This window comes from Cebus imitator, unplaced genomic scaffold (assembly GCF_001604975.1).
Source record: "Cebus imitator isolate Cc_AM_T3 unplaced genomic scaffold, Cebus_imitator-1.0 Scaffold20, whole genome shotgun sequence".
Taxonomy (NCBI): Eukaryota; Metazoa; Chordata; class Mammalia; order Primates; family Cebidae; genus Cebus; species Cebus imitator.
The window spans coordinates 8,026,393-8,053,966 of NW_016107335.1; the positions used below are offsets into that span (position 1 = coordinate 8,026,393).

The window sequence follows — 27,574 nt, forward strand, 5'->3', positions numbered from 1 at the left end:
CCCCCCCCCACCAGCCTGGAGAGCAGGGAAATTAAAAGCAGAATCCAGAGAGCCCATGCAAAGGGAATCCTGGCCGCCATCTCTGGCCTTTCCCAGGCTCCCTCTCTAGGCCCAGTGTTTATCCCTCCGCCGCGGCTGCCGACACGCGTTGCTGACACCCGCCAGGCTGGCCTCAGCCTCGGGTACGGAGGGGGCGGCGGGCTGCTGGCAGCCTGCCTGGGGGAAGCCATGTAGCCAGCCCGCAGGCCAGGAGGAGGAGGGGGCGCGCCGCACAGTCAGGCCCTGCCAGGCACCTGTGTCGGGGCACACGCACCGCTGCGTTCGCCCCCTGCTGGGGACCCCAGTCTCGGCCACGCTTCCTGTGGCGGGGAGTCCCCGGGCGGCTAAGTGTGAGTGGAGAATGTGGGGAAGGGCTGGGAGTCCCCGAGGCTGGGGTCCCCGCTCACGCACCCCTTCCTCCCCGCTCCCCCCAGGCCGCAAGTTCATCATCGCCAACGCTCGGGTGGAGAATTGCGCGGTCATCTACTGCAACGACGGCTTCTGCGAGCTGTGCGGCTACTCGCGGGCCGAGGTGATGCAGCGACCCTGCACCTGCGACTTCCTGCACGGGCCGCGCACGCAGCGCCGCGCTGCCGCGCAGATCGCGCAGGCACTGCTGGGCGCCGAGGAGCGCAAAGTGGAGATCGCCTTCTACCGGAAAGATGGTAGGCGCGGGCCGGGGCGGGGCACGGCGAGGGGCGGGGTCAAGAGGGCAAGGCGCGCGGGGCTGTGGGGGCAGGAACGGCCCGAGGCCGGACAGGGTTCTGTAGGGGAGTGACGCGGGCGGGGGCCCTGCGGTGTGCCAGGTTGGGGGGCGCGGTTCTGGTGCCTGCACCTTACTCTGCTGAGATGGTTTTCAAGGGGGCAAAGGAGTTGCTAGGCTGTGGGTCTGGTGCTTCTTGTTCCTTTTTCCCTGGGCAGGTGTGGGTGCCTAGAGCAAGTTGGACTTGAGTTAGACCGAGCTGGGAGGGCAGGTGCGTGCGGGGATAGAGGTAAAAGGTCAGGCTGGCGGTTGGGCGCTGACCTCCGGCCACAGGTCCCTAGCTACCTTAGGACAGTTACCGCCAGGTGACAGGTCTGGGAGATGTCACGGAGGGAGGGGCCAAGGAGGGCTGCAGGATTCTGGCTCTCTCTGCTGCCCTCGTCCTGCCCTGCACTTCAGCAGCACCTGGGGGAGGTGAGTGTGTCTCCCTGCAACCTCAGTTCCCTTTGTCTCAGCGGTCTAGTGCCGCGCCCTGCCACCCTCTCCTGCGCCAGGTGTCTTTGCTCAGCCACCGCCTCCCCCAGCACAGCTGCTCTGGGCTTCCGGAGAGCGGATAAACAGATCCTGGGGTGGGGCTGCTCCCACAAGGAGACTGCCCTGTTGGGGTGGGCTCTGCTCAGGGCGGGCAGAGCAGGAGGGCTGGGGTCTAGCAGGCAGAATCTGGCTGCAGAGGCGGTCTAGAACACGTGCAAACCCTGCTGCTTCCTAGCGTGTGTCCCGTAGCATTTACTCAACCCCTGTGAGCCTGGCAGGCACTAGGCTCTTGGAGATGGGCAGGACAGAGGATGCTCCTGCCCTCAGGGGGCTTGTCTGCTGTAGACAGTGAGCACGCTCTGCTTCCTGTGTGGGACCAGGCCACCCAGCCCCATGCCTCAGCCCCCTGTGCTCAGGTTTGGCCGGGGTGGCCCTGCAAAGCCCTGCATCCTGCAGGCCACGCTTTTGCAGGTGTGCACATTCTGTGGCATCATTGGATGGCACTAGAGGGGGCACGGTCCCTGCACCCTGTGGAAGGTTTTCTCACAGCAAATCAGGGTTCTAACTGGCAGGAGGCAGGGGCTGTGAGACTAGACTCAAACCCTGAAGGCAGTGGCTGGATTTTAGGGGCTAGACACTGGATCAAATGGTTTACCTCTCTTATCTCATGCACTCTTCCCAACCCAGGGAGGTAGACACTACCATTGTCTTCATTTTGTGGATGAAGAAACCGAAGTTCAGAGAAGTTAAGCAATCTTCCCCACAGTCACACAGCTAGAAAATAGCAGAGTTGGGACGGAGCCTACGTCTGTCTGACCAGAGCCCTGTCTTCTCTGTTCTGTCTGTCATATGTTGAGAATGACAGCAGGTAGTTACAGGTCTGTCTGTATGCTGTATGTTATCTCTACCACAGGTGTAACGAGAAAAATACGAACCTGTAAGTCTTGGGTTTGCATCTAAGACAGTGCCAGAAATTATACGCTATTGGACAAGTTGGTGGCCTTCCCTGAGCCTGTTTCTACTTCTGGGATGATGTGCCTCACTTTGGACCCTCACAAGGGTGCTGAGCATTCACAGACAGTGCCTGCAACTGGCCATGCCCTGTAAACACCGTGCCAGTCCCACTGCGGATGTAGCTGTGCTGGGGATTTGGCCTCTTGGCAGCAGGGGGCTGAGGGCTCTTTGCTTTGGCTGTGATATATGTGGAGTGCTCTTAGGTGGAGCTGGCCCTCCCTCCTGGCCTAGGCTGGCCCCTTTGGGAGAGAATGGCCATGGGCCCCATTCTGCAGAGGAGTTATTGTGGGATCACCTCATCCAGCTCACTCGAGTTGCAGGCAGAAGGAGCTTCCTCCTTCTTCAAGCAGAGGTCTGATGACCAGTGAATTAGTGGAGGGACTGGGATTAGAACCCAGATCCCCTGCCCACGTTCAGACTTGTCACCTCTCCAGGTTACGACTCCAAATGGGGCTGTGACCCAGAAAACCTTGCGCCAGCCATCTCTGCCTGTCCCCTTCTTCACTTCCACCTAATTTCCATGGGGCTAAGGTGTCTCCTGTTGGCCAACAGGCTGGCCTGGCCCTTGGCCACCTAGGACCCCATGTATCCTGGCATTCTAGGCCTGGGGTGATGCAGACAGATTTCCTCAGCCTCTGCTGCTTCTGCCTTGAAACACTCAGTCCTTCCAGTGATCCCGGGCCTGGACTGGGCTGCGTGCGTGCCTGTGTGTGTACTCACACGTGGGCCCAGCAGGGAGGTGGAGGTGAGGAACACCTGTACCACCCCTTGTTTCCGTCCAGGCCTGTCTCAGGGTCTCTGCCTGAGCCAGCCCCAGGGAGGGGGAGTGGGGCAGGAGGTGGAGCCTTCTGCTGGCAGGCGCCACCGTGGACAGCTGTGCTGTGTCGGTGCCTCTAGCCTTGCTCTGTGCAGTGTCAGGGCCTGGAGCCAGACAGCCCCATTATTTAGTTGCTGGGACTGCTGGGAGGTGGGGAGGCTAGCCTGGGGGAGTGTGGGCTGAAGGAAAGACATGAAGTCCCTGGGACTCACTGCCCCTTGAAATCAGGCCTGGGATGAAGGTAGAATTGGGGGCAGAGCCCAGTGGTGTGAGGCTGGCTGGTGGTAACATCCCCCCAGGGCCCAGGCAGCAGGTGCCGGCTGGGTCCACACCTGTGCTCCTACATCACCATGGGGGCTGTGGCTCCTCCTCTGCCAGACCTCTCAGAGTCCTGTCTCTCTGTCCCCTGCATCCTCTCTGCTCTTCGTTCCTGCCTCTGCTCCCTGCCTTCCTGCCGCAGTGCTCAGCCAGTCTGACTGTGTGCATCCTCTCCCGCTCCCCGCGTCTCCCTGCCTTTGTCTCCTGCCTGCCTGGCTGACTCTCTGTCCCTTGGTCTTTATCTCCTCCCTGATGCCTCTGCCTCTCTTCTTCCCTCGCCTCAGCACCCCCGGAGCCTTCTTCCTTGCCTCTCTGCCTCGTCCCGGTGCCCCCTCTGTCCCTCGGAGCCCCTGTGTGGAAGGCTCTGTCTGGCTGCTCATACCTCCAACTGGCCTGGCTCTATGTCCCTGTGTCCCTGGGAGCTTGTGCGTGGGTGGGGATGGGGGTGTCTCTGGAGAAGAGTCTATTGGCTTCTCCACTCCAGCTGCAGGCCGGTTGCCATGGTAACAGGGTCAGAGGGCCCCCACTGCAACAGCTGATGCTGTGGCTGTGGGGAGGGGATGGGGACCTGCCATCCAGGACTGCTCCCCAGTGCACTGTGCCCAGGGTGGCCCCCACACCCGCCCGCTTCTGTCCTGGGCCTCGGACCCCAGCCTTCCAGGTATTCCTGCAGTCCTCAAACCTCAGACTGCCTTGAAACCCTCAGTACCTCCTGTGATCAGCCCCACTCTTCTGGGCCTCCTGCCCGTGTACATCCCCCAAGGCCATATGTCCTGTCTTCAGTGATGCCTCGCCTCCTCCCTCATGGCTGACCCCTCCCCAGCTCAGACACCCACTCTGCTTCTTTTCAGCCCCCTAGGCCTGAGCGGGGAATGAAAGAAGCTTTTCCTGGAAGGGAGGCCTTGAGGCTGGGAAGGCAGGTGGGACAGGGATTGGTGCGTAAGTGGGTTTTGTCTCCTTGAGATAGGAGGCAGAGCAGAGTGATCCCAGAGGAGGATGGGGCTTAGACACGTGAGCACTTTTCCTGCGGGACTGAAGCTATCAGGGGAGTGCCCTTCATCTTGGGGACAGGGGTATTCCTATCCTTCTGGCCAAGGCCTGGTGAGCCTGGAGACAGGGCTGAGTAGGCGAACCTGCAGGGCTGCCAGGTGTGGGCGCAGGGGCACAGGGGTCGGTGGGGGCACAGGGGTCCGTGGGGGTGCAGGGGTCCGTGGGGGCCCTGCCTCTGAGCCAGTTGCCTCTTGCCCTTCAGCACTTTCGCTCCATGCTTCCCTTCTCCAGCTGGATCAGAGGCCTGTTGGAGGGGCTCCACGGGGATCATTCCCGAGCTGGGGCCAGCTGTCCTCTTCTGCTGGGGCTAGGGTCTTCCTATCCTGGTCCCATTCCATGGGTGAGGCAGGCATGACACGATTGAAGGGTGCTGTCTACTCCTCGACCCATCCTGGAGTCTGGAGAGCGTCGGACGGTGGCTTCTCCGTGTTTCGTCTTCTGCAGCCCCCGAGAGGAGCTATGTAAATATTTGTGAAGAGCTGTCTGGGATGGGAGCAGAGTTTGACGGTGGCCTTGGGCTCTGGGGAGGGGAGCCATGGGGCAGCAGAAGGGCCAGCTTGGGGTTGTGAGATGGGGGGAGACTGGGCCTCTTTTCTGCCCAGAGGTGGCTTCCTGGGTGGCATGATTTTCAAGGTTCCAAGAAGGGTTCCTGAAACTCTTCCCTTAGAGAACTTCTGCATTTAGAATGCTCCTTTTTCTTTAGAAACACATTCTCTCTCATTGCCCCCTCCCTGTATAGAGAAAATATTGAGCCCTTTAGTGTGAGGGAGTTTAACAGAATTTCCCTCCCAACATGGGCAGGAGGGTCAGCAGAGGAGGGAGGGGTGCTGGGACAGGTGATGAATGCAGGGTGGGGCTCCCCTAAAGTCCCCTCCACGTCTTGGGGCCCATAACAATCTCTCTGCTATGGCCTGTGGTTGGCTTCAGATGAATCCCTCTCCTTTTTGGGCACTTATCTAGGATGAGAAGCACCTTAGGAGCCAGGCAGCGTCTTCCCCTTGGCCCGCCGCCTCCCACAGTCCTGGATGAGGTCTCAGTGCCAGAGGAGGTTCCCTGTCCATCTCCCCGGACTAGGTTGCCAGCTCCACGATGGGGGAGAGCAGCCCATCTGCTTTGTTCTCTGTTGTACCTGCGTGCTCGGTGCACAGCAGTAGCTCGGCACATGTTTGCTGAACAAATGAATGAACAGGGTGGGCAGGAGCCTTTCCTGGGATCAGGTGACTTGGCAGCCGTTTCCAGCTTGGTTACAGACTTGCTGTGTCTGGGAGTCCTCTAGCCTTGCTTCGTGTGGAGGACACTGTGCGGCACAGGAGCATCTGGGGGCTCCCAGCCTCTTCACCCTCAGAGGTGGAGCGAGGAGTATGGGGTAGGGGGACAGAGTCTTAGAGCTGCCGCAGAGAGCACAGCTGAGGTGGGGGTGATGCCACGTGCCCAGCAGCACAACTTTTATTGTTGTGACCGCACTTTACAGTTTGCAAATGGGGGAACCGTGCTTTACTGCAGGTGGTCCTCATGGCCCTGTGAAAGGTAGGATTTCTCTCTGCCACTTCACAGGAGGGAAGCTCTTGCTTAGAAAGGCTGAGGCGCTTGCCCAAGTTTACCCAGCTGGTGGGTGCCAGAGTGGGAACCTGAGCTTAGCTGTCCCCTCCCTGCCCAGTGTGCAGTGCCAGTGTGCCTGCTCTCTTGCGCCCAGGGAGACCTCCTGGGGCATGATGGGCTCAGGGCCTCAGGAAACTTGGATTCTAGCTGGGGTTTGCCAGCCTCCATTCCTCGTTTGCTGAGTGGGATCATAGCACCTGTCCCTGATGCACTTTGGGGTGTGAGGGTGTTCCTGGAATGAGATGACAGACACCCACAAAGCAGCGCGCAGTGCCAGAGCTCATTCTGCTCACCATGAAGCTGGGCGTCACCTAAGTGGCTGCAGCACTGTGCTGTTGCAATCGTGGGAAATGAGCCTGACCCAGGGCCTCAGCACCCCTGCTGCTATGGTGCACCTCACCTCACCCTGCACCCTGTCTGCCTCTCCCCCTCCTGCCCCCCAGGCTGCTGCTGGCCCCAGGTCCTGCCTGTTCTCCAAATAATTTAAACCACAGCATTTGTCTTATTGCTTTTTCCTTTCTCTTTCATTTGATTTTTTTCTTTTCCCTTTTATCTCACTCTCTAGTCTCATTACCCTCCCCGCAGGCAAGCGTTCAAATGTACTTACTGTGAATGTGTTGCTTGCATATGTTCTTGCAAATGTGTATTTTGTCTGGATATATGCATATAGATTTAATTTATGTAAATGATATTGTGCTATATGTTGTATTTTGGTGTTCGCTTTTCTTACTTGGGAATCTGCTTTAAGTCCCACTGGGTTGCTGTTCAACATCTAGTCTGTAGCCGTGGATTCTGTGGCATGTGGCCGCCACGCTTCACCTGCCCACTGTCCCAGGGAGGGACCCCAGAATGTCTCCAACTCCCAGTCACCATCAATGAGGCTGTAGTGAGTATCCTTGGATATGGTCCCTTCTGGACTTAGGTGAGGATGTCTGTGGGATACACGCCCAGGAGTGGAATTGCTGGATCGTGAGACATGTGGACACTTAACTAAGTATGCCATGCCTGTCATCACTCTCCTTCTCAGAGCTGCAGATTCCCATACCCCTGTGTCTCTGCCACTCTTGACATTCTCCACCTTTCTAAATTTTGCCAATCTAATAGGTGACAGTGATTTCTTGTTGCTTTAATTTGCGTTCCTTTGATTTCTTTTGAGTCTGAGCATCTCTTAGGCCTGGTAGCCTCTTGGGTTTACTTTCCTGTGAATTGCCTGCTTATGCCCTTTGCTCATTTTAATTTTGATGTCACTGCCTTTTGTCCTTGTTGACTTGCAGGAGTTGCTTGTGTACTCTAGAAATACAAATGCATACTGTTAAACATTCGGTGTATTCCAGATTTAAGTTCTTTGTTGAACTGGAAAGAGATATGGTAAATATCTTCTCCCATTCAGTCTCTCTTCAATTTATCCAACAAAGATACTTAATGCTGTTGCAAACAACTTCATTAATTTTTAGTTTTGTTTGTACTTTTGATGTTCTCTTGAAGAAATTCTTCACCCTTCTCAGGCTGCAGAGGGTCTTCATTTTCTTCTTCTTCTGTTCTCTTAATTGTTTTACCATTCTCAGTTAGGTCTATAATCCGTCCTGAGCCTACCTTGTATGTGGTGTCAAGTAGGGATCGAGCTTTATTTTTTCCATGTAATGTGCCAACTTTCCCAAGGCATCTAGTAAACAGTCTGTTCTTTTCCGCTGAATTGTGGGAGAGCCTTTATCAGGTTAATCTCCCACATAGCCATGGGTCTGTCCCTGTGCTCTCTGTTCTGTTCCAAATATTTATTTACTGGCTCTTGCTTTGATACTAGCTTAACAAAAACCTATAGACTTCCATATGCCTTAGCATCTGCTGAGGGGAGTCCTTTCTCTTCATCCTGCTTTTTTTTTTAATTGCATTTTAGGTTTTGGGGTACATGTGAAGAACATGCAAGATTGTTGCATAGGTACACACATGGCAGTGTGATTTGCTGCCTTCCTCCCCATCACCTATATCTGGCATTTCTCCCCATGCTCTCTCTCCCCAACTCCCTACCCCCCGCTGTCCCTCCCCTATTTCCCCCTGACAGACCCTAATGTGTGATGCTCCCCTCCCTGTGTCCAGGTGTTCTCATTGTTCAACACCCACCTATGAGTGAGAACATGCCGTGTTTGATTTTCTGTTCTTGCATCAGTTTGCTGAGAATGATGGTTTCCAGGTTCATCCATGTCCCTACAAAGGACATGAACTCATCATTTTTTATGGCTGCATAGTATTCCATGGTGTATATGTGCCACATCCTGCCTTTTAAAGGCTGACATAGCTATCTGTGGATCTCCCTTCTTATTCACAAACTTTATTTATTTATTTTGAGATGGAGTCTTGCTCTGTTGCCCAGGCTGGAGTGCAGTGGCATGATTTCGGCTCACTGCAACCTCCACGTCTTGGGTTCAAGTGATTCTCCTGTCTCAGCCTCCTGAGTAGCTGGGACTACAGGCGTGCAGCACCACACCCAGCTAATTTTTGTACTTTTAGTAGAGATGGGGTTTACCATGTTGGCCAGGCTGGTCTTGAACTCCTGACCTCAGGTAATCCTCCGCCTCGGCCTCCCAAAGTGCTGGGATTACAGGCATGAGCCACTGCGCCCAGACTCCCTTCTTCATAAACTTTAGAGAAAGTTTATTGAATTCCTGGAAAGAAAACACCCACTAGATTCTTGATTGGAATTAGTTTGGTTCTATAGATTAATTTGGAGAGAACTGATATCTTTATATTTGTCCCACTCAAGAGCCTGGTTTGTCTCTTCAGTTACCAGATCAATTCTGTGTGTTTTTGCTTGTTTAAAATTTTGTTTCCCGTTCCCCACTGCTGCAACAGGGTTCTTGTGCCTTCTTGGTCAATTTCTAGATACTTCAGAGGTTTTGTTGCTATTGTAAAAGACGTATTGTTTTTGACTGTGTTTCCTAATTGCTTGTGTAGAGAAATGCTCTATATTTTTGCAGCCCGATCTTGTATCTCGCAGCCTTGCTGTACTCTCTGATCTAACTAGTTCTAATTGTTTACCTGTTGATTTCTTGGGGGTCTGTAGGCAGGTGACCCCGTCATCTGCAAACGATGCCAGCTTTTGCTGTTTATGTTTGGATCATTGTGGTGTGTCTTTTTTTTTTTTTTTTGAGATGGAGTTTCGCTCTTGTTACCCAGGCTGGAGTGCAATGGCGCGATCTCGGCTCACCGCAACCTCCGTCTCCTGGGTTCAGGCAATTCTCTTGCCTCAGCCTCCTGAGTAGCTGGGATTACAGGCACGCGCCACCATGCCCAGCTAATTTTTTGTATTTTTAGTAGAGACGGGGTTTCACCTTGTTGACCAGGATGGTCTCGATCTCTTGACCTTGTGATCCACCCGCCTCGGCCTCCCAAAGTGCTGGGATTACAGGCTTGAGCCACCGCGCCCGGCCATTGTGGTGTGTCTTGATGCTCGAATGTTCCACTTGACTTTTTGGGGGCTTTTTATTGGCACTCATGTTTGTTCATTGGTGCTTCACAGTGTCCTGTGTGTGTGTGTGTCAGTGAGGAATTATAACCCTTGGGTTAAGCTGTGACCCATGGCAGAGCTGGAATTGAGACAGGGCTTTATCAAGGCCTTACCAGGCTCTCTGGTGGATGCTGGGTGCTAAGACAGAGCACAGACCTAGAAGCCTACAGACCACTCACTGGAGGAGACCCCAGTGTCCCCTGGTGGCCAGTGGCAGCTGTGTGCACCTTCACTGCCCTGTGGCCAGCTGTGTGTGGGGTCACAGTGAAGCGGGGGCTGAAGGGGACTGAGGATCAGAAGCCTCACACCTTGTGCAGTTCCTGCTTTCCCCACCTCCTCTTGGGGTCCTAGGTAGTCAGCCTCTTGTGTTCCATGAAACTGATGACCAGGTTGAATTTTGCTTCATCAAAAGGCACCATAATTCCAACTCCCATGGTTGCTCTGTTGGCTGCCCAGACTTGGGCTGGAGGGCATCACAGCTCGAAATGGGCAAATTCAGTGGTGAAAGTGTGGGCTGTGCCCCTGGCTCTGGAGGAGAGCTGAGAGGGTGGGAACGTGGCCTGTCCCCACCTGTCATGAGTGCAGATCGCCACCCCTGAGTCCACCCTCGGTCCTTCTGCAACTGCCGGTCCTTCCCTGGCCTCAGGGCTCTGGATCGGGTGGAGGGGGAGCCCGGCTGGTGTACAGTGGCCTTCTAGACAAGGGACATTGACTTGGAAGAGTGCTCCAAGGGCAGAGTCCATGTGGGTCAGATGGAGCAGTCAAGGAGAGCTTTCTGGAGGTGGGGGTTCTAGAAGGTGTGGAGGAGTTGGAGGGAAGAGGGTGGGGACCACGGGGAGTCGGAGGGAAGGGCTAAAGCTGGGTCGAAACTGCAGGGGACTCTGGCACCTGTGCAGGGAGCCATGGAGAGCTGCTTCCCGGCATCAGCCTGCCCTTGTTTCACCTTCCCAGGGCTTCTCAGCAGGAGGGCAGGGGGTGGGACTTCCCATTCAGGCACCTCCCGAGAGGCAGAGCTGGGATCCAGAGCCTCTCTGCAGAGAGCTCTTCTCCCAAGGCCGTTACTGTGGTCCAGGGCAGAGGTGGCTCAGGCATGCCACATGCAGTGGGTTTGGATGGATCTAGATGACTACAGAGGCCCCCAGGACCCTATAAATGATCCCATAGATTGCTGGCTGGGTCTCAGGCTGGAAGGGCTGGTGGAGCCTCTCTGGGGATACTGCTTCTGTGGGGTCAGGGTCTGAGCTTAGGACCCCTCAACCTTGCCCTGCATTTCCCAGCTTCTGGAGGCAGGAGCTTAGGATTGGTCTCTCTCTCTCTCTCTCTCTCTCTCTCTCTCTCTCTAGGTTTTACACACACACACGCATGCACGCACGCACGCACGCACACACACACCCACACTCTCTCCGCCATCTCTGTCTCTCTCCCTCTCTTTCTCTCATTCACTGACTGGCCTCTTGGGCTCTCTAAATCTGTCCCCTGGGCCTGCAATGTCCCTGGCCTTTCCTAGGCCCCTGGCTGCCCATGAGAGCTGTGTTAGTGACACGGTGGCCCCCTGCCAGGAGCGGCTCCTGCTGCATCTTCCTGTCGCCGCCACCAGGCTAAATATAACCTGACACTGCACAGCCCTAGGCTGCTGCTCCGGAGACAGCCTCTCTGCCTGGGGCGGACGGGCCAACTGGAGCCCCAGCCCCCTGCCCTCAGCGTGACTTTGGGCCTGTCCCGGGCACAGCTCCTCCAGCTTCAAGCAAGGCAGGGAGGCAACCAGGGCAAGGATGGCTGCTTCCTTGAGGTCACCTTCCCTGCAGGGACCCAGCACCCTGCCTTGTTCCAGCTCTGGATGCTTCCGCAAAGCCATCTGTCATCTCATCTGGCACCCAGTGCAGGAACCACTTGTCCCCACAGTACCTGCAGGGAGCCTGAAGCTCAGGGAGGTGGGTGACCTGCCCACAGCCACAGCAGAAGAGAGGTAGCACAGGACCCCCGATGGCTGGGGAGAGCAGCTCGGCTCCCTGGGGCTCCTCTGCCTGTCTGGCTTGCTCTCTCTTCCTCCCTCTTGCCCTGTGCACCGAGCTGGGGTCCTGTTGGATGGCGGGGGGTGGTCACTGCGGGCAGGCACTCAGTGTCTTGTTGGTCATGGTGGCTCACTGCTTCCCATGAGTGGATGTGCTCAGTGATTTGCGGAGGCCTGGGTGGAGCCGCCTGGGAAGAAGCTGTGATGACACCTCATTTACAGAGGAGCGCACAGAGACTCTGACCCCAGGACATTGCCCAAGGCCTCTCAGGGCCATCTGCAGCCTCCTCCTCCCCACCTGATGCTGACATGGGAGATAAGGCCTGTCCCTGCCATAGCCAAGTGTGGCTCCAAGTGGGGCCGGGCCTAGGCCAGGGTTGCCCAGAGGTGGGGAACTGGGTGGAGGCCCTGACCTCGGGTGGGTTGGGATGATGGGCAGGGACAATGACCCCCACCCCAGGTAGACTGCTGGGTGTGGACTGGCACCAAATGAAAGCAAGTTGGTGGCATGGTGTTCTCAGAAATGACGGGGACCTTTGGTGGGGGCAGGATGGCGCTGTACCTGCCGCCCTGGGAATGCGTCCAGGCCTGGCTCTCCCATTCTGCACTGAGCTGCATGGCCTCTGGAGGCCTGCTGGGTGGCTGGCTGCCTGCCTCACCCGGGCCATTGGGCCCCAAAGCACGGGGGTTGTAAGGAGCCTTGGAGCCTGTGCGGGGATGGTTGCATCCCTGGGTGCCACCCCTTTCAGAGGGCCTGGAAGCAGGCCTGGGCCAGGCAGGGGGAACATTCTCACCCAAATTGAGGGGCCTTCAGCCAGCGCTGGGGCTGAGGCTGGGGTGGGAGTGGGGCCAGCACAGACTGTTCTGGCATCAGCCATATGAGCCAGGCTGGCCCTGGGGTCTCTCATTGCTAAGCTTCCTCCACGCTTGTCTGCCTCTCTTCTGTCTCAGGCTTATGGAAACTTCAAGCCAGGCTCTGAGATTCACATATCTTAGGCCATTTCGCCCCTACAGCCTCAGGGGGTGGGCCGGGTCTTCCCGTGTTGAAGATGAGCGCCCCAGGGCTCTGGGCCAGTAAGTGACTGGCCCAACGTCATTCATGTGCAATGCGCAGAGGCCACTCGAATCCACAGCCCATGCCCCCTTCCTTGAGACTGGGAACCCCTCCCCTGTTGCACCCTTCCGTCCTCCTTGCCCGTCCTGGCTGCCCCCTGAGAGTGCCCAGCGCTGGCTGCCTCGGGAGTGTGGGCTGTGCCTGCCACAGAGTGGCTCTCAGTGGAATTGCAGCCTGCAGCAGCTGGGTCCTTCGGCTCTGCCCTGGGGAGCTGGGCCCCCTGGGGAGCCGGGTCCTTTGGCTCTGCCCTGGGGAGCTGGGCCGTGGCAGAAGCCAGGGTGAGTCGAGGGAGAGGGGAGCGGAGCAAGGGCCTGGGGTTCTGGAATAGGTGGGCGCCAGCGCAAATGAAGGGACTCCCAACCCTCATAACCCAGCTGGCGGTGGGATGGGGTCTGGCTGGGGGACCTGGCTGAAGAGCAGGGAGCAGGTGATGTGGCAGCTCACAGAAGCCCAAGCTGACCCAGGAGTGTGGCTGGAGGCAGTGCCTCGACAGCCCAGGCCTGTCTGGGGTCCCAGCTTTCTTTCCTTCGACATCCCCTTGACAATCGCTAGATCTCCCCGCCCCAGCCCCCGCCATCAGGCAGGGCTCCAGTTCACATTTTTGGAATAACCAGGCCTTTGACAGGGTTATTTTGAAAGGAAAAGTTTCTTGAATCTCATCAAAGGAAGAGGGCCAGCAGATTCTCCTCTCTCTCTCTTTCTTCTCTGTCTCTCTCTTCTCTCTCTGTCTCTGTCTCTCTGTCTTTGTCTCTCTCTCTCTCTCTCTCTCTCGTGTGTGTGTGTGTGTGTGTGTGTGTGTGTGTGTGTGTGTCCAGGTGTGGGGCACGGACTTGTGCTGTGAGATGGCATATACCTAGAGTTTCTGCGACCCCAGTGGGGAGTTTTGAGATGTAGGGTCCTGGACTGGGTAGGCTTCAGAATGCCATTCTGACCTCTCTTGCTGAGCAGCTGGAGCTGAAGAGGGGACGGGGTGCTAAGGTCTCGAGGTTGGAATTTCTGGGGCCCTATACTGGGGACAGAGCCTCCAGCCCACTCTGAAGGTTGGGGTCATCTTGGCTCCAGACTGTAGACTTCTCTAGGCGAGTTCCCTGTGAGGACTGAGGTTTGAGGGCCTGGCTGGCTGCTGTCCCTGGGGTGACTGCTGGGGTCTCTTGTGCTAAGGCTCCCTGGTCTCCGGCCTCTCCTCAGTCCTGGTGAGGCACGTCCCTGTTCAGGCCGCGCCGGCCATCACCATATTAGGGCATAAACTCCAGGCGGGCTGTCTGGGTGCCAAATGGTCTCCAGCTGGGCCCAGCCCCCTGCAGCTTCCAACACCATAACCATGTGTCAGAGGCCGGAGGTCAGGGGACAAGCGTGGCTGCTGCAGGGAGACCCAGACAGAGCCCCTGAGCTCAGGGCCCTCGGACAGAGCTGTGAGGGTCTGGGATGTGGTGAGTGGAAGGGCTGCGGGGTGGGGCGGACAGTTCCTGGCCAGCCCCTTCACCTAGTGAGGTTTCAGAGGACCTCATTCCCCTAGATGGATCCCCAGCTGCTTAGAATCCCTGAGCCTGGCCAGCATCTCCCAGGCGTCAGGCGCTTCCCACCTGCCTGCTCCCTGGCTCCCCAGCATGCAGCCCCTTGACCTCACTGACAAGCATCAAGCACCAGCTCCTATTCCCAGGGGTGTCACTGCCTCCAGGTTGTTGACCTCTGCCTTGACTCACAGCACCACCACTGTCACCCCTGCTGTGAGTGTGAGATCAGGAGTAGGGGTGAGCCAGGGAGGCTCTAGGAGGTAGAAAGGTGAGGAGAGGCTGGCGTGGTGGCTCATACCTGTAATCCTCGCGCTTTGGGAGGCCAGGAGTTTGAGACCAACTTGACTAACACAGTGAAACCCCATCTCTATCAAAATCTACAAAAGTTAGCTGGGTGTGGTGGCGTGCAGCTACAGTCCCAGCTATCTGGGAGTCTGAGGCGGGAGAATCACTTGAACCTGGGAGGTAGAGGTTGCAGTGAGCCAAGATCATGCCACTGCACTCCGGCCTGGGTGACAGAGTGAGACCCTTCCTCTCTCAAAAAAAAAAAAAAAAAAAAAAAAAGCGGCGGGGGGCTGGGTTGCTAAGATGGAGTGGGACTTCGTGGTCATCACCCTCGCCTCTCCCCCATGGCTGCAGCCTCCCTGTTAGCATGGTCTGTCACAGACACCATGGGCCAGTGCTGGCCCTAGGGGTCATGACTCTAGGTACTAGGTCCCCTTTGGTGGGGACAGGAGACACTGGGAGGCAGAGAAGACAGCTGAGCAGCGGGGAGCTGAGAGGAAGGAAGAGACTCCCTGGGGAGAGTGGGAGATGAGGAGGCTGCCTGGGTCCCCAGGGGCCATAGAGGAGCTGGAGCAGGATGTTAACTGCCTTCTGGTTTCATTAAGGACTTCCTGTGGGGAGGTTCTGACCTGGGCCTTTGGTAGAACTGAGTGCTTGGCCTAAAGGGGTCTCTTTCGGAAATCAGCATGCAGGGAAGTGTGTGGGGGCCCATGTGCTCAACAGGGAGCTGAGGGAGGCCAGGGGTGCTTGGCCTGGGGGACTGACCTCACCTGGTGCAGGGGCTTTGGAGGACAGAGGGAGACTGGAAAAGAAAACATCAAGGATCGGGAGAAACACAAGGCGAACCGAAGATGAAAGATCTAGAAGCAGTGCTTCTTAGACTCTTTGGTGAAGGATCAGCTTTCTTTAATGCTAATATGTTACAGGCTGGTACATCTGTGAAATACAAGAGCACATGCGTGGATATTGTGGTGTTGCCAAATTGCTGTAAAGCTTTTGAAACTCTTGCTCTCAACGTCTGTCCTTAGCTTGTGAGCTGACACAACGGCTGGTCTAATCTAGAGAGAACAGAGCCAGAGACAGATAGGAACAGGGGACCGTCTGCAGCGCGCAGCACACGCCAGGCACTGCCTAAGGACTCAGCATGTGCTGACATGGTTAATCTTTACAACTCATGAGAAAAGAATTTTATACATTGGATGTATCGCAACATCACTGTGTACCCCATAAACATGTACAATTATTATGTCAAAAAGTTAAAAAAGATTTAAAAAAAGAAAAAATTATTCTTCTTCCCATTTTATAGATGGAAAAAAATGGGGCACAGGGATGTTAAATAATTTAGGGAAAAAAGTATAAGTGATTAAGCAGCAGAATCGGGCTATAAACCCAGAGATCGTAGGCCTAAAGTCTATGGCCTTCAGTGCTACAGTGCCTCGCGTGAAGGAAAGACAGAGGCGCCGGGAGGATATGAGGAAATGAGATGGGGAGGAAACCAGATCAAAGATGGAGGAAGAGAGGATCATAGCCAGCGTCAGAGAAAGTGCACCTGGGAAAGAGCTAGAGAAATCACAGAGGCAGAGACAGGGGCAAGGGAGGCAGCAGCAACAAGCTGGGGCAGATAGATTGAGGGAGCCATGAGGGCGGCAGGCAGGTGGCTGGGTGGGGGATCAGGACAGGAGGTCCCTGAGAGGAAGGGCCATACAGGGAGGCAGAAGTACACGGGCCATCCTGAGCTCCAGGGTCCATCCTGCCTGGCTTTCTGCTCTGCCTACTGAGAGGGCACTGGTGCCAAGGGGCTATGTCCTCCCACTCTGCAGGGAGCTGCTTCCTATGTCTGGTGGATGTGGTGCCCGTGAAGAACGAGGATGGGGCTGTCATCATGTTCATCCTCAATTTCGAGGTGGTGATGGAGAAGGACATGGTGGGGTCCCCGGCTCATGACACCAATCACCGGGGCCCCCCCACCAGCTGGCTGGCCCCAGGTAAGTGTAGGCATGCTTTAGGGCAGGCTCAGGGGTACGTGGTCTCACCTCTCTGGGGCTGTGAACTGCTCAAGGTCAATGCTCTGCAGGAAGGGAGGATGTAGTGGTTGGGTAGGGGGGTCCTTTGGAGGTGGGAGAGTGAACCCTGTACCCTGAGGATGTGGCCTGGTTCCCCTGGACACACAGGGGTGGAATGACAGGGCCCAGAATCCCAGGTCCTTGGCGTGGGATAGCACGGTATTCCTATCCTGATGGGCTTCTGATCCCAGCATCCCCTGGGAGTGGTCCTTTCTCCAGCCTGGCTTGAGCAGCCCCAGGGTGGTGCAGGTGACCACCTGGGATCGGCTCCTCGGCTCAGTAGGAAGCTCTGTCCATGGACTCAGCTCTGTGTAGTTTCTGCCCTCTGATCCTTGTCCATGGACTGGCCAAATTTCCTGGGGGTCTTGGCTAGCAGAGGAGAGGCTTTGAGGGAAGGAATGTCCACCTGGGCTGGACTATCCTTGACAACAAAGGCTCTGAGCCCCCTCCTCCGTCAGGATGGCGTAATTTTCAGCTTTCCCTCAGCATCATGACAAAAGTGCTCGCCTCCCGGTTTCTCACACTCTAAAATGACAGTGTCAGTAACACTGACCCTACCTGTTCAGCAGATGCCAACCCCCAGGGCAGGGCCCCTGGCATTGCTCTGCCCACTTAGGCGTGTGGGGGGCACCACTGGCTGTGTGACATGGCGCCTTTGTGTCCACACTTCCTCATGTCTAAAATGGCAGCCAGCGGCCGGTGTGAGCCAGGGATGATTTATGGAATCCGCCCTGAAGTGTCGCTTCAGATATGGTGGTTTATGATGACTGGCTTCTAGAATGATTTTTGAGACCCGAGGTCAAATTATTGTGCATGGGAGCGGGGATGGAGGGATGCCGGTTCCCCTCCTTCCCTTACACAGCAGTTGGGGTTCCAAGGGTACAAAGGAGGACTTGCCCCCTCCCGGGCTGCTCGCAGTCACCGCGGCCACCTGCCTCTCCTCTCCCGCAGGCCGCGCCAAGACCTTCCGCCTGAAGCTGCCCGCGCTGCTGGCGCTGACGGCCCGGGAGTCGTCGGTGCGGTCGGGCGGCGCGGGCGGCGCGGGAGCCCCGGGGGCCGTGGTGGTGGACGTGGACCTAACGCCCGCGGCGCCCAGCAGCGAGTCTCTGGCCCTGGATGAAGTGACGGCCATGGACAACCACGTGGCGGGGCTCGGGCCCGCGGAGGAGCGGCGCGCGCTGGTGGGCCCAGGCTCTCTGCCCGCCCCCGCGCCCGGCCCGCTCCCGTCGCCCCGAGCGCACAGCCTCAACCCAGACGCCTCGGGCTCCAGCTGCAGCCTGGCCAGGACGCGCTCCCGAGAGAGCTGCGCCAGCGTGCGCCGCGCCTCGTCTGCCGATGACATCGAGGCCATGCGCCCCGGGGCGCTGCCCCCGCCACCACGCCACGCCAGCACCGGTGAGGGCGCCGGGGGACCCGTCCTGCCCCAGCCCAGCTTCCTCGGCTGCCAGGCTTGCCGCAGTCTCGGCCCTTGGCTTCCGACCTTTCCACGACATCCTGGGTGCCTGGGAGATGGAAATCCCATTAAGCACTTATTTAATTCCATTAAGTGGTCTGTTGTGCTATTAAATGTCCATTCATTCCATTACATTCGTCCACTCCCAGAGCCCTGGTGGGCCCCTGGAGCTGGCTGTCCCGGGAAGGCCTGGGTAGGGATGCCCTGGGCAGGAAAGGAGCCTGGCCTCCGAACACCACCTGGGCCCCTGCCTGCCAGCATCCCGGGGCAGACCCTCTCCTCTTCCTCCTCCTGGTCCCAGGGGTTTCTCCTGGCAAAGTGGGGTGGGGTCTGGCCTCCCCTGTTTCTTGTGACTCCCCTGGTCTCCTGAGTGGACCCCATGGACTCCCTGTGCCCCATGGTCCCACCTGTGCAGGCCCTGGTCTCCACTCTCCTGGTCTGTGGGTGGTCTTTCTGGCCTGGGACCCCAGGTCTGCTGGCCTGACCATGCCGCCTCTCCATCTAGGGGCCATGCACCCCCTGCGTGGAGGCTTGCTCAACTCCACCTCAGACTCGGACCTCGTGCGCTACCGCACCATTAGCAAGATTCCCCAAATCACCCTCAACTTTGTGGACCTCAAGGGTGACCCCTTCTTGGCTTCGCCCACCAGTGACCGTGAGATCATAGCACCCAAGATAAAGGAGCGGACCCACAATGTCACCGAGAAGGTCACCCAGGTAGGTGCCCAGTGGCTGGGCTCTCCTCTCACCTTGGAGGAGCTTGGGGAAGGGGTGGGAGTGGGCTGTGGCCCAGAGGAGGGAGGAGGGGGCTAGACAGTGAGGGCCTCTTGGAGGAAGGCAGACCTGAGGGCTGGGGTTGGTGAGGTATTCCAGAGCTGGGGTGGGGGAGGGGACAATCTGGAGAGGGGACTGGAGGGACCCGGGGAAGGGCTGGGGACGGCAGATGCTGAGGATGGGTGCATGAGCTGCGTGCCTACAGGGCACAGGGTGAGCACAGGGTAGTTTATGCTGGGGGCCTGGCCAGTAGCAGGAGGGGAAGGCAACCTCAGGGACATGAAGTGTCTGGCTGCAGGGTGTGTGAAGCGGGGACTGGGGGCCAAGCCAACTGGAAGGCTTCAAATGAGAAGGGGCCACAGAGAGCAAGGACAGGAGGGTCCTGATTCTTCTAGGCCAAGGTGCTGTGCCAGGCAGAGAGTGGGCCCCAGTCCTATGGGGATGACCAGGATGGCCTTGAGGGGCCCAAATATGTCCCTAAAGCATGGGAGAAGCATGTTTTCTTCTCTATGGGGAGGGGAGTGGGGGGGGGTGGGTACAAAGATATGGAGGGGTCAAGTCCCTGAATCCTGGGCCAGAGAAGACCCCTCAGTCTCGGGGCATTAGCCAGCCTGGTCTTCTGTCCCCTCCTGGGTTATGGGTCTTCCTGGTAGCGAGAGGACCTGAGACCGTTCCATGGCCCCATCCACCACACACCTTATCCTAGTCTTTGGGGGCTAGGGGTTGGGGGGTCAGGAGTGCAGATCCCTGCAGTGAGTGAGAAGCTGGGATAATGTGGGGGACTCCTGTCCCAAGCTGTCCCCTACTGCCCCTTCCATAGCAGCTGCCTGGGTTGGCCCATGGGAGGGAGCAGCTCCCTCAGTGGCCTCCTGGCCCTGCTCCCACCTCCTGGCTTTCTGGGTCCCCGCCAGGTCTCCAGCCCATTGGCCTTGACTCCAGAACATTCCCCCTTACCCTGGGCCCTTATCTGGCCGCCTAGCCCTCTCTCCCTCCTCCCTTGCCTGTTTTGGTTCCCACCTGAGCCCCTGGCATCTGCCTTCCTGTGCCCGCTGCGTGTGCCCCTGAGTTGTGGTGGGTCTGCATGTGCGCCTGTATGTGTCGGCAGGAGCGTGTGTTCCTGCCAATCACTGGCAGTCTCTCCATCTCTGGGTGTCTCTGTCTGACTCTGGCTGGCTCAGTACTGGACCCGCTGGGCGGGGGTGTTGGGGAGACCATTAATCTGCGGTGACAGGCCTGGCTGCTGGCGGAGGGGGAAGGGCTCAGGCTGCGGGAGCGCTGCTGCAGGAGCCTGGGCTGCGGGGGAGGGGGCCGCTGGCCGGGCACCGGCGGGGCGGGGGAGCCCAGTGTGGTGGGGTGGGGGTGGGGACCCAGAAGGAGGAGGGGCCGGCTGGAGGAGCCAAGGTTCTGAGTGCTGCCGTTGCTGGGCTGGCGGGCGGGCAGAGCGAAGCACCCTGGCAGCAGGGCCCACACCACGGGGCCATGGGCAGCTCAAGCCAGGCAGGTTGCTGCCCACGCTTACTGCCAGGGTGACCCCAGCCCCGGGGCCCAGCCCCAACCACGCTGGCTTCATGCCAGAGGCTGCCCTGGCTGCCAGTCGGCCAGCCTCAGGGGCACAGCCTGGGCTGGGGCTGCTGCTGGGGTGCAGGTGAGGTGCTGGCCAGGCCCTCAGGCCCCAGGGCAGGCAGGCTGCGGGGAGCCAAGTCCTCCATGGCGGCCCCAGCAGGGAAGGCGAGCAGGACAGGGGCTCTGCGGCCCAGGGCCCAGCAAGGCCGGGTGAGGCGGGCCGTGCGCATCTCCAGCCTCGTGGCCCAGGAGGTAGGTGACCCCCGGCCTTTCCCCTTTCTTCCGGGGCCGGGGCACTGAGGCAGGTGGCAGCCGGAGGGCTCTGGCTCCAGGCTGGGGAGAGGGCTGCTGGGAAGCAGGAGGCTCTGGGAGCCGTGGGGCCTGGCTCTGCTTGTCCGGGCTTGGCTCCTGCTCTCTTCCCCTCCCAGGCTGGGCTCACAGAGTTTCCCTTGCCGGGACTTTCCCTCTCCTGTGGCTGCCATGGCTCACAATCCTGGAGTTAAAAATGCAAAGTGGGGAGATGATGGGAATGAGACGGGTACCCAGAGAGGATGGTGGGGAGGCGGAGCGGGGAGAAGGAGCTCACGGGCAGGACCATGAGAAGCTGGCAGGTGGCAGCAGTGCCTGGCATGGAGGCGCTGGGACTCCCTTGCTGTGTGTGCTGGGGGAGGACCCTTGTGGGCAAGGGATGCTTGTGCTGTTTTTGGGGGTCCAGGAGGCTGGAATCTGTGGAAGCCACTGTGTGGGTGGTGAGGGTGCGCTGGGCTGAGGCACCTGGCTTATCTCTTCATGGGCCGCCGAGGTGTGGTGGCTGGGCCGGGCACTAGTCTGTTACCTCCTAGAGCCATGCAGCGGCTCTCCCATCAGAGCCTGGGGCAGGCTTGGCCCGACGGTAGAGGAGGAGTGGGAGGTGGCCCAGGGCTGAGTCTGGGAATCCACCCCTGCCCCCACCACCCCACACCTGAGCCCTCTGCCTTGGCTCATATACTCTTTCCAGTTAGGGGACAGATACAGGTGAGAGTCTTCCCACCCACAGCTGAGGAGCCAGGGTTTGGCTTAAACAAGCCAGCTTCAGGACAACAGGCTGGGGGTACAGACCTGGCCCAAGGCCATAGGTGAGCTGGTGGCTGCAGAGCTGGGACTGGCCCTGTAAGGGTGAGATGTGCCCCATGCACATGTGAGTTTGTGCCCTGGTGCAGTGTTGCCCATGCTGAGTGCAGACATGGGTAGGGTCCCTGCTGTTGGGGGTGGTCCTGACATCCTTGCCCAGAGGCTTGGCCTCTCAGGCGTAGGGAAGAGTCCTATCCAGGGGCAGCTACCTTTTGCCACCTTCTCAGCAGTGTTCTGGCCAGTCATTTATTTATTTATTTTTTCAGTCCCCACTTGGTCACTGAAGGGCCACCCACCCGTTGACATTTGCTCTCTGCTTTAAGGAGCTGGACACTCGGACAGCAGGCAGAGCAGACATGGGGGCCTGGGAGCCTGTCCACAGGTTCCCTCCCTGCCCCGGGCCCCACTGCTCCCCTAGCCCATCTGGTACCTCTGGAGGCCCTGTGTCCACCCCAGGGTGGTCAAATCCTTAACTATGACTTGTCTTAATTTCTAGTTATCTAAGGAGATGTTGTCCAAGCAGTGCCATCTGTGAAGGTGTCTTGGGCAACCACAGCCTGAATATGAATGGGAGTCTTTGGGACTCATCCACTATGGCCTCACCAACCCAGGAGCCTGAGGCTGTGGGGGCTTGGGAGCCAGTGCTTCTGGAAGCAGGGCCAACACCTCTGGACTTCATGGGGGCTGGACAAGGCCTTGGGTTCAGCTGTCTGCCCGGGGATGGCAGGGAGTACTTGGGAGGGGACTCTAGAGTTGAGCCGCACATCTGAGAGAGGATTCTGAGGGAGACCCAGAGGCTTCTGAGACGGTATGGAGGAGCTGGCTGGAGCTCTCCCTAGTTTGTCTTGGGAAGAAGAGGCACGTGTCACAGGGTCCGGATGGCTACCTGCATCTGTCTGTGGAGGAGGCAGAGTGTGAGTGTGAGCGGCACAGGGCTGCGTGTGTCACCCCGAGTGGTCCCTGTGTGGACATCCCTCTGTATACATTGAGTGCCATCTCCTCCCAGCTGGGCTACGTCTTCTTTGTCCCTTTGTAAGAGGGTGGGAGGATGAGGACGGTCTGTCCTGAGCCTGGAGAGTGGGCTGAGGGAGTGGGAGTGGGAGTGTCCTGGTCTTTCTCCATCCTGAAAGGCCAAGGCACCCGAGACTGGTTGCCTGGTGTCCTCGGGCCCATGGCATGAAGAGGGGCTGATAAAAACTGCGGTGACTACTGCTCGGTGGCTTGGGACTGTGGCTCCTGGGGCCGCTGCCCGGGCTGGGAGCTGTAGTCCTCGGAACCTTTTCTGGCCTGAGACTACGGCGTGCGTGGTTGGGGGTGTGGGTCCGTGTCTCAGGGCAGTCACAGCAGCAGGCCCGCATCTGCATTGCCAGTGGGGAGCCGAGTGCCCTGCATGCATGTCTGCCGGAAACTGTTGGAACTGTTTGGAGCCAGCCAGGAGGTCCTGTGCTGCGTGGCATTTTGGGAACATGGTGCCCAAACCTGGGGGTGGTCATTTGCTGTGGTCGCTTGGCTGAGGGGTGGGCGTTCTGATGGAAGCTTTTGTGGCCTTCTCCTCACTCTGCTTGGCCCCGGCGGAGCCATCATGGCTCCTGTCCCCCGAGGTCCCGTGGCCCGCCTCACCGACGCCTCCACCCTCCCCATGTGTAGGTCCTGTCCCTGGGCGCCGACGTGCTGCCTGAGTACAAGCTGCAGGCGCCGCGCATCCACCGCTGGACCATCCTGCACTACAGCCCCTTCAAGGCGGTGTGGGACTGGCTCATCCTGCTGCTGGTCATCTACACGGCTGTCTTCACGCCCTACTCGGCTGCCTTCCTACTGAAGGAGACAGAAGAGGGCCCGGGTGCTCCCGACTGTGGCTATGCCTGCCAGCCGCTGGCCGTGGTGGACCTCATCGTGGACATCATGTTCATCGTGGACATCCTCATCAACTTCCGCACCACCTACGTCAACGCCAATGAGGAGGTGGTCAGCCACCCTGGCCGCATCGCCGTCCACTACTTCAAGGGCTGGTTCCTCATCGACATGGTGGCCGCCATCCCCTTCGACCTGCTCATTTTCGGCTCTGGCTCCGAGGAGGTGGGGTCAGCAAGGATGCTGGTGGCGGGGGGAGAGGAGAGGCCAGGAAGGTGGTGGAAGGTAGTGGGGTGGAGGGTGTGGTGAGGAGGACAGAGAAAGAAAGAGAGAGAGAGAGACGGAGAGAGAGACAGAGGGAGAGAGGGAGAGACGGAGAGAGAGACAGAGACAGAGAAAGAGAGACAGAGAGAGGGAAAGCGAGAGGGAGAGACAGAGGGAGAGAGAGAGAGAGAGAAAGACAGTGGGAGAGAGACATGGTGGCGAGGAAGCTGCAGAGGCATGGTGGGTACCCCAGCAAACCCATGCTCCTCTCCATACAGACTCCTCAAAGGGTTGCAGAGGGCCACAGAGGACACCTTTTTTCTAATTCACCTACCCCAAGGGGCAATTATTTTGTAGCTCACAACAAAGTGCCCTAGAAGCTGGTGGGAGTTCTGGCCAGGTACCCTAGGGTGACCACTGGCCCATCAGCGCCCATTTCCTCATCTGCACTATGGGGGGCGGCGACCCCTCAGTTCCAAAGCTGGCACTAAGATTCATAAGACACCTGTGCCGGGCCCAGCGTAGGCTTCAACTCTTAGGAGGAGGGTCTGGGAAGTCTTTGGGGATCTGACCTCCAATGCCCGCTCAGAGGGCTGCAGCGCCTCCCCTCCTCTCTCGCTCCATCCACCGAATGTGCACCCTCTCTGACCCCCAGCTGATCGGGCTGCTGAAGACTGCAAGGCTGCTGCGGCTGGTGCGCGTGGCGCGGAAGCTGGACCGCTACTCGGAGTATGGCGCCGCCGTGCTGTTCCTGCTCATGTGCACCTTTGCGCTCATTGCGCACTGGCTGGCCTGCATTTGGTATGCCATCGGCAACATGGAGCAGCCACACATGGACTCGCGCATTGGCTGGCTGCACAACCTGGGCGACCAGATCGGCAAGCCCTACAATAGCAGCGGCCTGGGCGGCCCCTCCATTAAGGACAAGTACGTGACAGCCCTCTACTTCACCTTCAGCAGCCTCACCAGCGTGGGCTTTGGCAACGTCTCCCCCAACACCAACTCCGAGAAGATCTTCTCCATCTGCGTCATGCTCATTGGCTGTGAGTGAGCCCTGAGGCGGGCGGCGGGGAGTGCCCAAGTAGAGAGAACTGAGGCTGCTAGCTGAGCCAGAGTGAGGCCCCTGGGACTTAGAGGCTCCAGGGGCCACTATGATGACATGGTTTGGGGGCCGGGCCACCGGGCGGGCACTGCTAAAGGGTGGGGTGTGCTGGAGCGCAGATGTACTTGGGCATCTCATGGGCATGTCGACTCTGAGGCAGGCACTGACCTGGTGCGGGGCCTGAGCAGGGTCCCTGTGTGTGGGTGGGGGGGGTCCCTGCAGATGCTGACGGCCCCACGTACCCACGCCCTCAGCCCTCATGTACGCCAGCATCTTCGGCAATGTGTCGGCCATCATCCAGCGGCTCTACTCGGGCACAGCCCGCTACCACACACAGATGCTCCGGGTGCGGGAGTTCATCCGCTTCCACCAGATCCCCAACCCCCTGCGCCAGCGCCTCGAGGAGTATTTCCAGCATGCCTGGTCCTACACCAACGGCATTGACATGAACGCGGTGAGACCACCAGAGCGAGGTGGGTGGGTGGCAGGCTGGGAAGAGTCGGGTGACAGAGGGGAGCCTCTTGGCACAGCAAGCAAGTCTCAGGCGGTCACAGTCCCTTCCGTACTAAGAAGGGCCCTGGAGGCATGTTGCCCTTTTTTGCCTGTGAGGAAACGGAAGCCTTTGGAGCCCCTTCCCTGGAGAGCTCCCCTTCTGGGGTAGGCGCTATATATCACATAGGCGATGGAGTTAAACCCCTATTACAGCCCGGGGCGGGAATGGTCTCTACGCCTTACAAATAAGAACATGAAGGGCTAGAACACAAGGGTGCCCAGTAAGGGGTGGTGAAGCTGGAGTGGGAACCCAGGTCCTTTCCAAGACACTGGGCCCCTGATGCTTCTGAGATCTCCCAGGCCTGCAGGGTGAGATTTCCCTGACATGGAGGGGTGGGATGGTGAAGTGGAGTGTGGGTCGAGGTCCCGAGGGAGGATGTGCTGAGCTGACCCCCTCCGCGCCCCCAGGTGCTGAAGGGCTTCCCCGAGTGCCTGCAGGCCGACATCTGCCTGCACCTGAACCGCTCGCTGCTGCAGCACTGCAAGCCCTTCCGAGGGGCCACCAAGGGCTGCCTTCGGGCCCTGGCCATGAAGTTCAAGACCACACATGCACCACCAGGGGACACCCTGGTGCATGCCGGGGACCTGCTCACCGCCCTGTACTTCATCTCCCGGGGCTCCATCGAGATCCTGCGGGGGGACGTCGTCGTGGCCATCCTGGGTATGGGGTGGGGGGTGGGCACTGGCCTGGAAATGCTCTCTGCAGCCTCCAGAGGCTTGAGCCTTCTGAATATGCAGTCACTGGGGCTATGGACCTGGAACTGCCTGCAGGGTCTTTGGGCTCCTTTAATTCACCTAACTCAGGCCCTCCAAGCGGGGCCATGGAGAGGAGCCCCATGAGGGCAGGGGTGCTGAACTCTGGGGTTCCCACATTCTCCTTCCTTTCAGGATCCCCCACAAACAGACACATTTTGCTTCCTTAAAGTAGGCTCCAATCTAGATCCTCTAGTCTGGGCAGTAGAGGAAGCAGTGCTCACCTGGAGGTGGGGCATTTGGTTTCACTGAGGGCCATGTAGTTCCCTGCAGCCTCTTGCCTGGCCTCTTGACATATCCAAAGCCAAGGGAGGTCTGCCCCTTCCCCACTTCCTTTCTACCCCTCGTGCATGGTGGGTGTGTCAGTGTGTCTACACACTGGGGACCTTTTCCCCTCTGCCTGTCCTTCCCTCACCCTGCATGCTTCAGGGCAGACATTTCAAACTCTTTCAACCATGGTTTATGTTAGGACATTTTAGATTTTGTTTCTCCGCTCTGTACAAACACAAATACACACCCCCGCACAACTAAAATCAAAGTTTCACTACGTAACACTTGGCCTTACTACATGTGGTACATTCTAGCATTTCTGTTCTGTGCTGTGCTAAGCTAAACTACTGTATGTTCTTTCAGTAAAAAAAAAAAATGCTGGTTTTGATTCACTGCTGTGTTCTGATCTTTGGTTTGAAGAACATTGCTTACGAGGGTGCAGTGACTTGCTAAGAGGGTGTCTGGGACATGGGTCTGGGTAGTCCTGCTGTCTGGGTCTCATTTGCTGGGAGACCCTGGGTTTCTGGCCCCTTCTGCCGACCCCCTGGCACTCACTGTCCTGCCTCCCAGGAGGGAGGGTGGGCTGGCATCCTGGCTGTGTGGGTTGGGGGCCAGCCAGCAGGTGACACAGTAGAGGGGACATGCCCTGCCCGGGGTGGGGATGCTGGGAGAAGGTGCCTGCTGCCTGGATGCCCCTGCCCCCCAGGGCTGAGCTCCCTGTCCTCTCCGTGGCCTTCAGGGAAGAACGACATCTTTGGGGAGCCTCTGAACCTGTATGCGAGGCCTGGCAAGTCGAACGGGGACGTGCGGGCCCTCACTTACTGTGACCTACACAAGATCCATCGCGATGACCTGCTGGAGGTGCTGGACATGTACCCCGAGTTCTCCGACCACTTCTGGTCCAGCCTGGAGATCACCTTCAACCTGCGAGATGTGAGTCGGCTGTCCTGAGCTGGACCCCGTCCTCCTGCTTCCGGCTGTGTGGCTGCCCCTTCGCTGTGTGACATTGAATGTGATGCTTCTCTGCCTCAGTTTCCCTGTCTGTCAAATGGTATTGTAGAGCAGGCTACAAAAGTCCCAAACTCAGGCCTTGTCTGGGGCAGAGGTCACTTGGGGGCAGGGAAGTGTTTCCCCAGAGCTGGGCGCCCAGCCCTACTTTTTCTATGTTAAGGAGGGAGCTTGGGGCCTGACCCTGGTGGGGCAGGAGAGCGCTGATGCTGATCTTGGTTCCAGACCAACATGATCCCGGGCTCCCCCAGCAGTGCGGAGTTAGAAGGCGGTTTCAGTCGGCAACGGAAGCGCAAGCTGTCATTCCGCAG

The 27,574-nt window shown here is 58.3% G+C and overlaps 1 protein-coding gene across 2 annotated transcripts in view; it reads left to right on the forward strand.

The window, feature by feature from the left end:
* Window positions 1-27,574, forward strand: part of KCNH2 (potassium voltage-gated channel subfamily H member 2) — a 34,203-nt gene that overhangs the window by 2,974 nt on the left and 3,655 nt on the right. The window contains exons 2-11 of one of the 2 annotated variants that reach the window (XM_017520501.2): window positions 474-704; window positions 16,321-16,485; window positions 17,515-17,958; window positions 18,522-18,733; window positions 23,111-23,539; window positions 24,234-24,621; window positions 24,935-25,134; window positions 25,641-25,893; window positions 26,995-27,188; window positions 27,489-27,573. In XM_017520501.2, coding sequence (XP_017375990.1) covers window positions 474-704; window positions 16,321-16,485; window positions 17,515-17,958; window positions 18,522-18,733; window positions 23,111-23,539; window positions 24,234-24,621; window positions 24,935-25,134; window positions 25,641-25,893; window positions 26,995-27,188; window positions 27,489-27,573 — 2,601 coding nt within the window. Of the gene's footprint in view, window positions 1-473; window positions 705-16,320; window positions 16,486-17,514; window positions 17,959-18,521; window positions 18,734-20,094; window positions 20,606-23,110; window positions 23,540-24,233; window positions 24,622-24,934; window positions 25,135-25,640; window positions 25,894-26,994; window positions 27,189-27,488; window position 27,574 lie in introns of those variants that run through there. The other variant, XM_017520506.1, reaches the window with a different exon arrangement.